The sequence below is a fragment of the Pipistrellus hanaki genome (assembly GCF_964339955.1).
Source record: "Pipistrellus hanaki genome assembly, chromosome: X".
Classification (NCBI taxonomy): Eukaryota; Metazoa; Chordata; class Mammalia; order Chiroptera; family Vespertilionidae; genus Pipistrellus; species Pipistrellus hanaki.
Genome location: NC_140524.1, coordinates 7,496,985 through 7,509,229, shown reverse-complemented (window position 1 = coordinate 7,509,229; position 12,245 = coordinate 7,496,985). Strand labels below are relative to the sequence as shown.

Here is a 12,245-nt window from a genome sequence, read left to right as displayed (position 1 = left end):
GGTTCCGGCCAGGCGCCGGAAGCAGGAAATCCCGTCTGGCCGGGACTCAAGCTCGCGAGGTTTGCTCTCCGCCCGGCTTGCACCGCGGTGTTTCCCGCGCAGGTTACTCTAGCTCCCGGCGTACGGCGCGGCGCGGCCATTCGTACCGCCGCCGGCGCCGCCGCCGTCATGGGTTTCCTGAAACTGATTGAGATTGAGAACTTTAAGTCGTACAAGGGCCGACAGATTATCGGACCGTTTCAGAGGTTCACCGCCATCATCGGACCCAATGGCTCTGGTGAGATGACCCCGCGGCGGCCCTGCGCACATCCCGTCCGGGACCCCTCTCCGCTATTGCAGTCCCACCCAGCCCCGTGCCACCTGAAATGTCGCGAACCCTAACAGGTTCCTCGCTCCTCCTCCGGGGCTCCGGCCCGGAGCCGCTGTCCCGGCTCGGGGACGCTGACTTGAACCTCTTCCCCAGATGTCAGTTGCCCGCTCTTGGCGCGGCCCCCCACTGCACCCCGAGTGGTACGCTCCGCCCGGTGCGTGCCCCATCCCTCTGCCCCCCCTCCCGCCAAAAGTGGTCCAAGTCCGCTGGCAGCTGCATCCCGTCCTCGCAGGCACCCTCTGCAAGGCGCGGGACCGCTCGTAGCCCTCCCGGGGCCGCCGGTCCCCAAAGGGCACGTTTAACCCGCCCCGCCTCGCGTTGGTACGCTCCGATGTGGCCCCCCTTTTTTGTGTGTGCTCTGCTTCGGAGGCGGGCAATTTTGAATTTGAGACCCGGCTCTTGGGGTCTCCGCCCTCCATCTCCGGCCGCCCTCTCCAGCTCCGCGGCGGCCGTGCCGCGGTCTGGCCCCGATGCTAGCCCCGAAAGCGCTGCAAAGCCAGAACCTATTCGCTCCCCAAATTGAGCGCTTGCTGTGTTTTGAGGGGCTGCGGGAGGAGCGCAGGCTAGAAGGAGCCGCGCTCGCAGGAAAACTTGCGTAAGAAAGAAAGAGAAAATACAATCTCTCTCTGCTGCGATAAGTGCTGTGCCGGAAACGAGACCGGCAGATGTTATCGGCGAGTGGCCTGGGTGGTGTCTGCAGTTAGCAACAGTGCTGCCGTGTGTATTTAAAGGCTGCGAGAGGAGATTTTAAGCGTTCTCATCGCAACAAAAACATTGCAATTATGCGAGGCGACGGATGCCCGCTAGACGTACTGTGCTGGGCATTTTGCAATGTGTACGAATATGGAATCATTGTGTTGTACACCGGAAACTAACAGCGTATTATATTTCAGTAAAACGGGGGGAAGGGGGGGAGAGAAAGGGCGGTCAGGCCAGGCTTCTGTATCCTATCTTAGCCTTCCATCTCTAAATGATACGCGGTGGGTGTCACCCATCTACCCTCTCCAGAGTTCGTTTGGGAATCCCGCCGGTGCTCCTCCAGGCTGGAGTGAGTTGCTCTGGCTAAATCATTCACCAGCCTCCATTCAAGTAGCTCTAACTTGGAGTCCTGCCTGCCTGGCTCTCAGTGAGAGCCGGGTTTCTCAACAGCTGCGCTGTTGACATTTCCAGCGAGGTCATTCTTTGCCGTGGCGTTGGTCGTGTGCATTGTAGGATGGTTCCAGGCATCCTTGGGGGTTGCAAAATCACCACCCCCCAACCTCTTGAGAGCCACTGGCTTGGAAGGCTAATGCTTGGAGTTCCACCCCAGTTTCTTAGAATTTGGTCCCCTCCACACGGGTAGGTAGATTTGTTCTGAAAAGGTCCTGGGCTGACCTCCCCTCTGACCCCCATCCTTCAATGCCCACCTCCATGAGGCATTCCTTGATCTCCCTCAGTGAATTGCTCTTCTCCTCTGGCTCACAGTAGGCACTTGGGACCCATCAACGTTTATTTTCCCCTATCTTATATTCAAGGTATGTTTTTGTATCTTCATTACTGGGCCAGAGGTGTCCCAGTGAAGACATTTCTTAAAACGTTTTGTCACCGTTCAGCTCCTGATGCATGTTATAAACATGTTTATAATACTGAATGTTTGTGAATAGGGCAGCCTTTGTGAGCTGTTCCTAAGGTCTGTGGAGAGCACGGGAGAAGCCCTCAGGTTAGAAATGGGTGTCTAATGGGCCCACTCCGGTGTGCTAATCCTGCCTGTTAGAATAGGACTGCCATTTATTGAGCACCTACTGTGTGCTGAAGACTTGACTTATTGGGCCCTTTTACATTGAAATCCTCACAAGGACCCTAAGAGGGAGATCCCATTGTCTGTGTTTTGTATATGAAGAGGCTGAGGCGCTAAGAGTTGCGATCACGTGCACACTGATCCCCGGAGCCAGGACTAGAACCTGTGCTTGTGGCAGGAGCACTCCGGTGGAGGACTCTGTGCCAAGCATTGTTTTAGGTGCTTTATCCACGCATCGTGGCTTCTCCATTTTCCAGATGAGGTCAGCTAAGAAGTAGTGAAACTAAATACAACCTAATTTATTGGACTAGAACCCGAGCTTTTTTTTCTTTCTTTTTAAATTTATCTTTATTGTTGTTTTTTTATTTTGGAGCTCTTTATATAGATTTTAAAACTTGTTAACAACTTAATTGTTGACTGTTGAACCAAATATGATTCTTTGCTATCTTTGTTGCTGAAAGTATTACAGATGCCCCTCTCTTTCCCGCATGGACCCCTTTTAGGCTACCCCTGCCCCTCCCATTGCCCCCAACCTGCCCCAGGCCTTCAGCACACTATTGTGTCCATGGGTTATGCATATATGCATACGTTCTTTGATTAGTCTCTTCCCATCCCTCCCCCGCCTTCCTTTATTGTTGAAAGTATTACAGATGTCTCCCTTTTGTCCCCATTGACCCCCTCCACCCCACACTCATACCCCAAAACATTAAAAAAATAGTTTATTGATTTTGAGAGAGAGGGAAAGGGAGAGGGAGAGAAAAACATCCACGTGAGAGTGTAACATCAATTGGCCGCCTCCTGCACACCCCCTCCCCTCCTGGGGATCAAGCCTGCATGGGACAGGGCCCAGCCTACTGAAGCATACCTGCCTAGAACCCAAGCTCTTAGTCTCTGGCTCAAACTGCCTCCGTGGAAGGACCCAGGCTACCATTTTTGTAGCAGGATTGTAGAGAAGTGTTAGAAATCAGATCCTCACTTCCGTCACGTAACCTGTTTGGGGAGAACCTTGAGATTTAAAACTATTTTTTTCTGAGTCTAAACTGAAGAAAATAAAAACTGTGACTTCTAACCACTCTTAATGTTAACAAGCATATTTGCTTGAATAGCTAATAAATGCACAAGGTATAAAATTAAAAAAAAATCCCAGGGGATATACAAGAAAAATAAAAATTTCATTTCTCCCCTGACCTGTTTCCTACTTTCCTTTCCCGAAGTGACTACGGTTAGACTGTTTACATTTTCATGTGTTTTTTTTTTTTTTTCTTGTGCCTTTCCCTCTCCCCAAGTTTCTATTATGAAAATTTTCAGACATACATATATGTTCTGCTTAATCATTTGCGAGTAAATTGTAGACTTAATGACATTCACCTCTAAGGGATTCAGCATTCAGCTCCTAAAACCATTCTCCTGTGTTTCCAATATACCGTTATCACACCTAAGACAGTTAATTTCCTCATGTCATCAATCATCCAGTTCATATTCAGGCTTCCCTCATTGCTCCCAAAAATGTCTCGGGGGGTTTTGAGGAGGGACAGAATCCAATCGGAGTTCATGTACCGCCTTTGCTTATGTTCTGGAATGGGTCTCCTAACCTTTCTTTTTTGGCATTGCCTCTGAAAATTCCCAGGCCAGCTGCCTTGTAGAACTATCCCACATTGTGTTTGTCCGAAGGTTTCCTCATGGCGGCTTACCGTGTTCCTCTAACTGCCGTATTTCCTGTTAACCCGAAGGGAGGTCTAAAGACTTGTTTACATTCAGGTTAAATATTTTTGGAAAGATCCTTCCTAGTTGCTGTGTCCTTCCTATTGTATCACAATAGAATATGCCTTGTAAAAAATGGTGGCAAAACACACACAGAAATTTGCTATTGTAACGACTTTCATTTTTATTTCATAACTGGTAGCCCTGCCCAGGAGTAGCTCGCTGCTGCGTGTCTCAGCTGGCTTCCCCCTCCTGTGGCTCTCCTCCCTGCCCCGCCCTCCTGTAGCTCTCCGCTGGTTGTTATGTGTCACAGTGTAACGACCATTTGCATATTACTTCTTTATTATGTAGGCTTTTTAAAAAAGATCCCCACTCAAAGATATGTTTTTGTTGATTTTAGAGAAAGAGGAAGGGGGAGAGAGGGAGAACAGGGATCAAGCCCACAACCTGGGTGTGTGCTCTGGCTGGGAACTGAACTTTCAACTTTCAGTCCGTAGGCTGACGCTCTTGTTGCTGAGCCAAACCGGCTAGGGCATAGATTGAGTTTTGTATCTTGTTTGTTTTTCCTATTGTGGGTATTTCCCCATGTTATTAAAGGTTGTAGAACAGCCCTGGCAGGTGTGGCTCAGTTGGTTGGAGGATTGGTTGAGGCATAATCCCATGCACCAAAGGGTTGTGGGTTCGATTCTTGGTCAGGGCACATACCCAGGTTGTGGGCTTGATCCCTGGTCAGGGCACATACCCGGGTTGCAGGCTCAATCCCCAGTAGGGGGCATGCAGGAGGCAGCCAATTGATGTTCCTCTTTCACACTTGTTTTTTCCTCTCTTCCTCTCCCTTCCTCTCTCTGAAGTCAGTTAAAACACAAAACAAAACACAGTTAAAGCATGTAGAACAATCTATTCTATAAATATACCATTTCCTTAGATGTGGTTCTAGCTTTTGGCTGCTATAAGTAACAGCTGCAGAGGGACGTTTTTCTAAGCCTTTCACCCAGAGCCTTGGTTGGGCTCAGTCTTTATGAGCAATATTTTCTCCTCCGGAGTCTGAGAAGCGAGTGCTTAGGGAACGTTTCTGTTCCTCTCAATATCTCCCTAATTCCTTTCCTCTCCCCTTCTTCCTGACTTCCTCTCCTCTTCGTTGTCCCCTCCCCCCTTAGGTAAGTCAAACCTCATGGATGCCATCAGCTTTGTCTTGGGCGAGAAAACCAGCAACCTGCGAGTAAAGACCCTGAGGGATCTGATCCACGGAGCTCCCGTGGGCAAGCCCGCCGCCAACCGGGCCTTCGTCAGCATGGTCTACTCCGAGGAGGGCGCCGAGGACCGCACCTTTGCCCGGGTCATTGTTGGTGAGTGAGGCCGGCCAGGGCCTCTCCCCGGGTCCTGGAGCACCACTAGGCTAGGTGGCTGGGGAGGAAAACCTGACCCTTGGCGACTTGTCTTATAGGGGGTTCCTCTGAGTACAAGATCAACAACAAAGTGGTCCAGCTACACGAGTACAGTGAGGAGTTAGAGAAGCTGGGCATTCTCATCAAAGCTCGTAACTTCCTCGTCTTCCAGGTGGGCTTTTTTTTAACCATTATTGGCTTTCTGCTGTTTGCCAGCCCTTGGGCCTGCTTCCGTCTCTGGCTTCCTCTCTGCCCTGAACTAACGGAGCAGCTTCCTCCCTCCAGTCTGGCCCTTGTCCTCTCCAGATCAGCAGCACTGGCGACATATTTATTAGAAATGCACATTCTCAGGCTCCATCCCAGGCCTCCCTGGCCTCATCTGCCGATGCTCTTCCCCCATCCCTGCCCTCCAGACCAGCGAAACCATTTTCCGTTCCCCACATTCACCCGCTGTCTTTGGACCGGAGGCCTTTGCACGTTCATTTTTCTCTACGCGGAATAACCTCGTCTCCCCCACTTTCCTGGGTGGTTCCTCCGCATCCTCCAAACTCAGCTTCGGCGCCACCCCTGGGGAACCTTTCCGTGTAGACACTCGTACCCGTCTCCTGTCCCCAGGCTCCATGCAGTCCTCTGTGCTGCTTCTGTTGCTGCTTATAATACGTGGCGGTGGCTTTGCTTTGCTTTCCGCGCACCTCAGAAGGCCAGGGACGTGTCCTCAGAGCCCAAAGTGGAGAGAGGGTTCAGAGACCTTCTGAGAGATGGAGCGGGAGTAGGTCGGAGGAGCTGGCTGGCGAGGGTCTAAGTGGGGAGAGTGTTTTGACCTTTACTAGGGTGCCGTGGAATCTATCGCCATGAAAAACCCCAAAGAGAGGACGGCGCTCTTTGAAGAGATCAGTCGCTCTGGAGAGCTGGCCCAAGAGTATGACAAGCGGAAGAAGGAAATGGTAAAAGCCGAGGAGGACACGCAGTTCAATTACCACCGCAAGAAAAACATCGCAGCGGAACGCAAGGAGGCCAAACAAGAGAAAGAAGAGGTAGGTGGCGGCTAGGCTGCCTCTGGGCCCTGACAGAGGATGGAGGGGCCAGTGCTTTACTGATGCAACCCCTAACCTCTGTGCCTCTATTTGCACAGGCCGACCGCTACCAGCGCCTGAAGGACGAGGTGGTGCGCGCGCAGGTGCAGCTGCAGCTCTTTAAGCTGTACCACAACGAGGTGGAGATCGAGAAGCTCAATAAGGAGCTGGCCTCCAAGAACAAGGAGATCGAGAAGGACAAGAAGCGCATGGACAAGGTGGAGGACGAGCTGAAGGAGAAGAAGAAGGAGCTGGGCAAAATGATGCGGGAGCAGCAGCAGATTGAGAAGGAGATCAAGTAAGAGACAGGCGTGGGCGTGCGATTCATGGGAAACCAAGAGGCTCCTATTTCCTAGGGCTCCTCAGCCTGGAGTTCAGCGTCCATGCTAGTTTCTTTATTCTCCCCCTGACTTGCATTTTATTTTTTATTTTTTAAATTATTTAAAAAATATATATTTTTTATTGATTTCAGAGAGGAAGAGGGAGAGAGGTAGAAACATCCATGATGAGAGAGATCATTGATCGGCTGCCTCCTCCATGCCTGTCCCACAATGAGATTAAGCCCGAAATCCAGGCATGTACCCTTGACTGGAATCGAACCTGGGACCCTTCAGTCCGCAGGCTGACACTCTAGCCTCTGATCTGAACCGGCTAGGGCTTGACTTGCATTTTAGACAAATAGAGTATTTAAATACTCAGGCTCTGGGTTGATAGGTGCTCAGAAGAGGGAGAACTCGAAAGGGTGATGAAGCGATGAGAATCCCAGGTCATTTTTTAATCCTCACCTGAGGACATTTTTCCATTGATTTTTAGAAAAAGTGGAAGGGAGAGGGAAAAAGAGAAATATCGATGTGAGAGAGACACATCGATTGGTTGCCTCCTGCATGTGCCCTGACCAGGGCCCGGGCCGGGGAGGAGCCTGCAACCAAGGTGCGTGCTCTTGCCTGGAATCAAACCCGGGACCCTTCAGTAGCAGGCCGACGCTCTACACCCTGAGCCAAACTGGCTAGGGCAGGGACAGGAATTTTAAAAGGCTAGTTCAGATGGGGGCCCGCTAACACAGGATATTCTCAGAGTTGTTATGAGGGTTCTGGCCTGGCTGGTTGAGGCCAGGGTGGCAGCTTTAACCTTATGGAGGGCCTGGAACGCCAGGCAGAAGGTCCCAGGGGGAATAATCAGCCCCTTTTTTGAGGACCTGTGGGACATCACGTCCTTATTCATAGGCAGTTCCCTGGGGCTGGCTGTGTGTGCGCGCGTATGAGAGTGTGTGTGTGTGTGTGTGTGTGTGTGTGTGGGGCTCAGGCATCCCTTTCTTTGGGTAAAAAACCTAGGAACCCTCCCTTCCCCAACAGTGCTGACTTGTTCTTTCCTTGTTCTTTCCTTCCCCTCTGACAAAAGGGAAAAGGACTCAGAATTGAACCAGAAGCGGCCTCAATACATCAAAGCCAAGGAGAACACCTCCCACAAAATCAAGAAGCTGGAAGCAGCTAAGAAGTCCCTACAGAACGCTCAGAAGCATTACAAGAAGCGTAAAGGCGACATGGATGAGCTGGAAAAGGAGATGCTCTCGGTGGAGAAAGCCCGGCAGGAGTTTGAGGAGCGGATGGAAGAGGAGAGTCAGAGTCAGGGCAGAGACTTGACCCTGGAGGAGAATCAGGTGGGCTCTGGGAGGGCTGCGGGGGAGAATGGGGAGACTGCTGGGCTGACATGGACTGACCGGCCATCTGTGTCCTCCTTCCCTGTCTCTGACACAGGTGAAGAAATACCACCGGTTGAAAGAAGAAGCCAGCAAGAGAGCAGCTACTCTGGCCCAGGAGCTGGAGAAGTTCAATCGAGACCAGAAAGCTGACCAGGACCGGCTGGATCTGGAAGAGCGGAAGAAAGTAGAGACAGAGGTGGGCATGTTACAAGATTGGGGATGATGGTCCAGAGAAAAGGATGATCATCTTAATTGTATCGACAACAGCTAACATGGAGCAAGTACTTACTGTGTGTTGGGCACTATACATGTATTCACTCATTTAATGTCTGCTTTTCCAAATGAGGAAACTAGAGCACAGAGGTGAGGCAATTTGCCTACGGTCACTTCATTATTAAGTGGCAGAACCAGGATATGAACCTGGCCAGTCTAGCTCTAAAGCCCACACTCTTATCAAGTATACTTCATTTACTGTCCTAATAATAATGATAGTGAAATAATAACAAGAATAGAAAAGTGTTATGGCCCTTGCTTGTTGGTTAGACAATGGTTAGACCATTGTTTGAATACGCCAAGGTTGTGGGTTCAATCCCCTGTCAGAATCAACCAATGGCCCTAGACCATTGGTTCGCTCAGTGGATAGAATGTCAACTGTGGACTGACCGGGTTCAATTCTGGTCAAAGACACATGCCCGAGTTGTGGGCTCGATTCCCAGTAGGGGCCTGCAGGAGGCAGCCAATCGATTCTCTCTCATCATTGATGTTTCTCTCCTTTCCTTTCTGGAATCAATAAAAATGTGTTAAATAGCCAAAACTGGTTTGACTCAGTGGTAGAGCGTCGGTCTGTGGACTGAAGGGTCCCGGGTTCGATTCCAGTCAAGGGCATGTATGTTGGTTGCGGGCACATCCCCGGTAGGGGGTGTGCAGGAGGTGGCTGGTCGATGTTTCTTTCTCATCGATGTTTCTGGCTCTCTATCTCTCTCTCTTCCTCTCTCTAAAAAATCAATAAAATATATTTTAAAAAATACATATGTGTTAAATAAATAAATAATAAAATTTAAAAAAAATCAACCAATGAATGCATAAATGATTGGAACAATAAAACTATGTTTCTCCCTTTCTCTAAAATCAATAAATAAAAAGAAAAAGAAAACAAAAAAGAAAGGAAAAATTGTCATATTACCCCAAGAACTCAGCATTCCAGGTATTCTGCTAAGCATTTCTTTTGGCGGTAGGTGTCAATATTAATAGCTCCCCTATATTAAGCACTTAATCACATTATTTCTGAAGTGGCGGTTACCTACATTTCACAGATGACTAAACAGGTGCAGAAAGGCCCAGAAAGCTTTCCCCGGCATTGGTTTGAGCCTCCCTCAGTGGTGAGGAAGAGAGCCCAGGCTGGGGAGGCCCTGGGAGGCCGCGTCAGCAGAGCTCACCGAGCACTGTCAGTGTATCTGCTTTTTTAGAGAAATGTTTTTATTAATTTCAGAGAGAAGAAGGGAAAGGGATAGAGAGATATAAACATTGATGGGCTGTCTCCCGCACGCCCCCTACTGGGGATCGAGCCTGCAACCTGTCCATGTGCACTGCCCAAGAATCAAACCGGTGACCTCTTGGTGCATGGGACATCTCTCAACCGAGCCACACCAGCCGGGCTGAGTGTCTGCTTTTTAGTAGGCCTGCAGTAATGACATTGTCCTGGACTGTTGGGCTTAGGATAAGCAGGCACATAGGGGCTGTAAGCCCAGGCCCCATGGTCTTGGAGTTCCCTTGCTCAGCCCTTGCTGATGGAGTGTATTTGTCTCTCTTCCAGGCCAAGATCAAGCAGAAGCTGCGGGAGATTGAAGAGAATCAGAAGCGGATTGAGAAACTGGAGGAGTACATCATGACTAGCAAGTATGTGGCTCTACAGCCTTGCCTCCTACTTCTGGGGCTGTTCTTGTGAACCCTCCCTATCCCAACCCTCCCCAGGCAGAGGCCCCCCCCCCCCCCCCTCCCAGGCCCTCTGAGCCGGAAGTATTTCCTGACCAGCCAGGATAACTCCTTTGTCCCCTTACTCTATAGGCAGTCTCTGGAGGAGCAGAAGAAGCTGGAGGGGGAGCTGACGGAGGAGGTGGAGATGGCCAAGCGGCGTATTGATGAGATCAATAAGGAGCTGAACCAGGTGATGGAGCAGCTGGGGGACGCCCGCATCGACCGCCAGGAGAGCAGCCGCCAGCAGCGCAAGGCAGAGATTATGGAGAGCATCAAACGTCTCTATCCAGGCTCCGTGGTGAGAGCGGAGAGAGAAAACTCATTTCCTGAGCACTTGCTTTCACACTCGGTCAGATCATTCCCCAGCAGCCCTGTTAATTCCATTTTTTACAGCTGGGGGAACTGTGAGGTTAAATTGACCTGCCCGAGAGCACAGCTTATGAGTGAAAGAACTGCAGTTCACACCAACTTGTTCCGATTCTTAACCTCGTGTTCTTTTTATCACATCGGTTGCCTCTTCCTGAAGGTTTCGTCTTGCTGTGTCCACTCTTGTGGGAGGCAGGGAGAATAGAGAGACCCTTGGAAGGGGGAGAGGCCATGGGGCAGAAATCAGTCTCCCCGGAAGTAGCTCTGTGCAGGCTTCAATATGAGTTCCCTTGCTATGAACCAACCCGCTCATTTGCCTGGCTTTTTCTGATCTGGAATCCCATCCCTGGGTTCAGCTTAATTGGGCTCGATAAATATTTCCTGATCTTTCCTCACACTGCTGGGGAGTTTATATGGGCGAATTAGGCTCAGGCCCTGCCCTTGAAGATCTTTCCCTTCATCTGATAATTCTTAGGGAACCATGGTTGGTTTGGGGAGAACGGGGGCAGATGAACTGGGAAAAGAGGTTTCTTTTGCTGGGCGTGGGTGAGAATTTGAGATCATGCATGTAGGATGTCTGGGAAGGCAGCAGGGTGTGAAATGGTTAAAGTGAGGTTCAGCAAGGGTGATTTTGGATTCAGATCTGACTGTCTGATGTCCTTGTTGCCTTGGGGTCAGAGTAGGCTTTTTCTTCATAGCCCGGGGGCTATGTTCCTGCCACAGACTCTGATCTACCCACGTTGGCCATTGGGGTTTCTGAGCCAGCTCCCCAAGGTCTCAGGCTTGCTTTTCCTTTTGTGCCTCGCTCAGTACGGCCGCCTGATTGACCTCTGCCAGCCCACACAAAAGAAGTATCAGATCGCCGTGACCAAGGTTTTGGGCAAGAACATGGATGCCATAATTGTGGACTCGGAGAAGACAGGCCGGGACTGTATTCAGTACATCAAGGAGCAGCGTGGGGAGCCCGAGACCTTCTTGCCTCTTGACTACCTGGAGGTGAGGCTGGTGTCAAGACGGTGCGCCAAGGACCCTCCTCCTAGACCCCCCTGTTCTGCCACCTACCGAGCTTCTTCCTCCAGGTGAAGCCTACCGATGAGAAGCTCCGGGAGCTGAAGGGGGCCAAGCTGGTGATCGATGTCATTCGCTACGAGCCACCCCACATCAAAAAGGCCCTGCAGTACGCTTGTGGCAACGCCCTGGTCTGTGACAACGTGGAAGATGCCCGCCGCATTGCCTTCGGAGGCCACCAGCGCCACAAGGTACGGGTTCCCTCGCCCAGATTGGAGCGGGGCAGGCTGGCTTGGTATTGGAGATCCGTCTGTTCAGCTTCTCCTTCTCTGTTCTCCCTCCTGTGTGCAGACGGTGGCTCTGGATGGGACCCTGTTCCAGAAGTCAGGCGTGATCTCCGGCGGGGCCAGTGACCTGAAGGCCAAGGCGCGGCGCTGGGACGAGAAGGCGGTAGACAAGTTGAAAGAGAAGAAGGAGAGGTTGACAGAGGAGCTGAAAGTAAGCCACTGGCTACGCTGTCCCTGGGAGGGGGGGTCCTGAGCTCAGGCCAGCCGCCTTCTGACCACCTCGCCCTCCTTTCTTGTCCACTTCAGGAGCAGATGAAGGCCAAGCGGAAAGAGGCAGAGTTGCGTCAGGTGCAGTCTCAGGCCCACGGGCTGCAGATGCGGCTCAAGTACTCCCAGAGCGACCTGGAGCAGACCAAGACGCGCCATCTAGCCCTGAACCTGCAGGTGGGCTGTGGCCCCAGCCCTGTGTTCTAAAGGCCAGCTTTCTCGGGGGGTAGGGGACTTGTCCCGCTCCCCTCTCTCCCAGGCTGCTCCAGGGAACTAAGCATAGCGCAAAGTCAGCCAGCCAGGGGTTCAGATCTTGGCTCTGTGTCACATGATGTGAG

At 51.2% G+C, this 12,245-nt stretch overlaps 1 protein-coding gene across 2 annotated transcripts in view; it reads left to right on the top strand.

Moving 5' to 3' along the window:
* The first annotated feature begins 53 nt into the window (after nucleotides 1-53).
* The window catches only part of SMC1A (structural maintenance of chromosomes 1A), a 32,110-nt gene continuing 19,918 nt past the window's right edge, over nucleotides 54-12,245 (top strand). Inside the window, exons 1-13 of one of the 2 annotated variants that reach the window (XM_084871024.1) lie at nucleotides 54-277; nucleotides 5,006-5,194; nucleotides 5,293-5,405; nucleotides 6,064-6,267; nucleotides 6,366-6,604; nucleotides 7,705-7,963; nucleotides 8,061-8,201; nucleotides 9,819-9,901; nucleotides 10,070-10,277; nucleotides 11,156-11,341; nucleotides 11,425-11,604; nucleotides 11,705-11,851; nucleotides 11,947-12,084. In XM_084871024.1, coding sequence (XP_084727150.1) covers nucleotides 169-277; nucleotides 5,006-5,194; nucleotides 5,293-5,405; nucleotides 6,064-6,267; nucleotides 6,366-6,604; nucleotides 7,705-7,963; nucleotides 8,061-8,201; nucleotides 9,819-9,901; nucleotides 10,070-10,277; nucleotides 11,156-11,341; nucleotides 11,425-11,604; nucleotides 11,705-11,851; nucleotides 11,947-12,084 — 2,196 coding nt within the window. In that variant the 5' untranslated portion in view covers nucleotides 54-168. The remainder of the gene's footprint in view (nucleotides 278-5,005; nucleotides 5,195-5,292; nucleotides 5,406-6,063; nucleotides 6,268-6,365; nucleotides 6,605-7,704; nucleotides 7,964-8,060; nucleotides 8,202-9,818; nucleotides 9,902-10,069; nucleotides 10,278-11,155; nucleotides 11,342-11,424; nucleotides 11,605-11,704; nucleotides 11,852-11,946; nucleotides 12,085-12,245) is intronic. The other variant, XM_084871023.1, reaches the window with a different exon arrangement.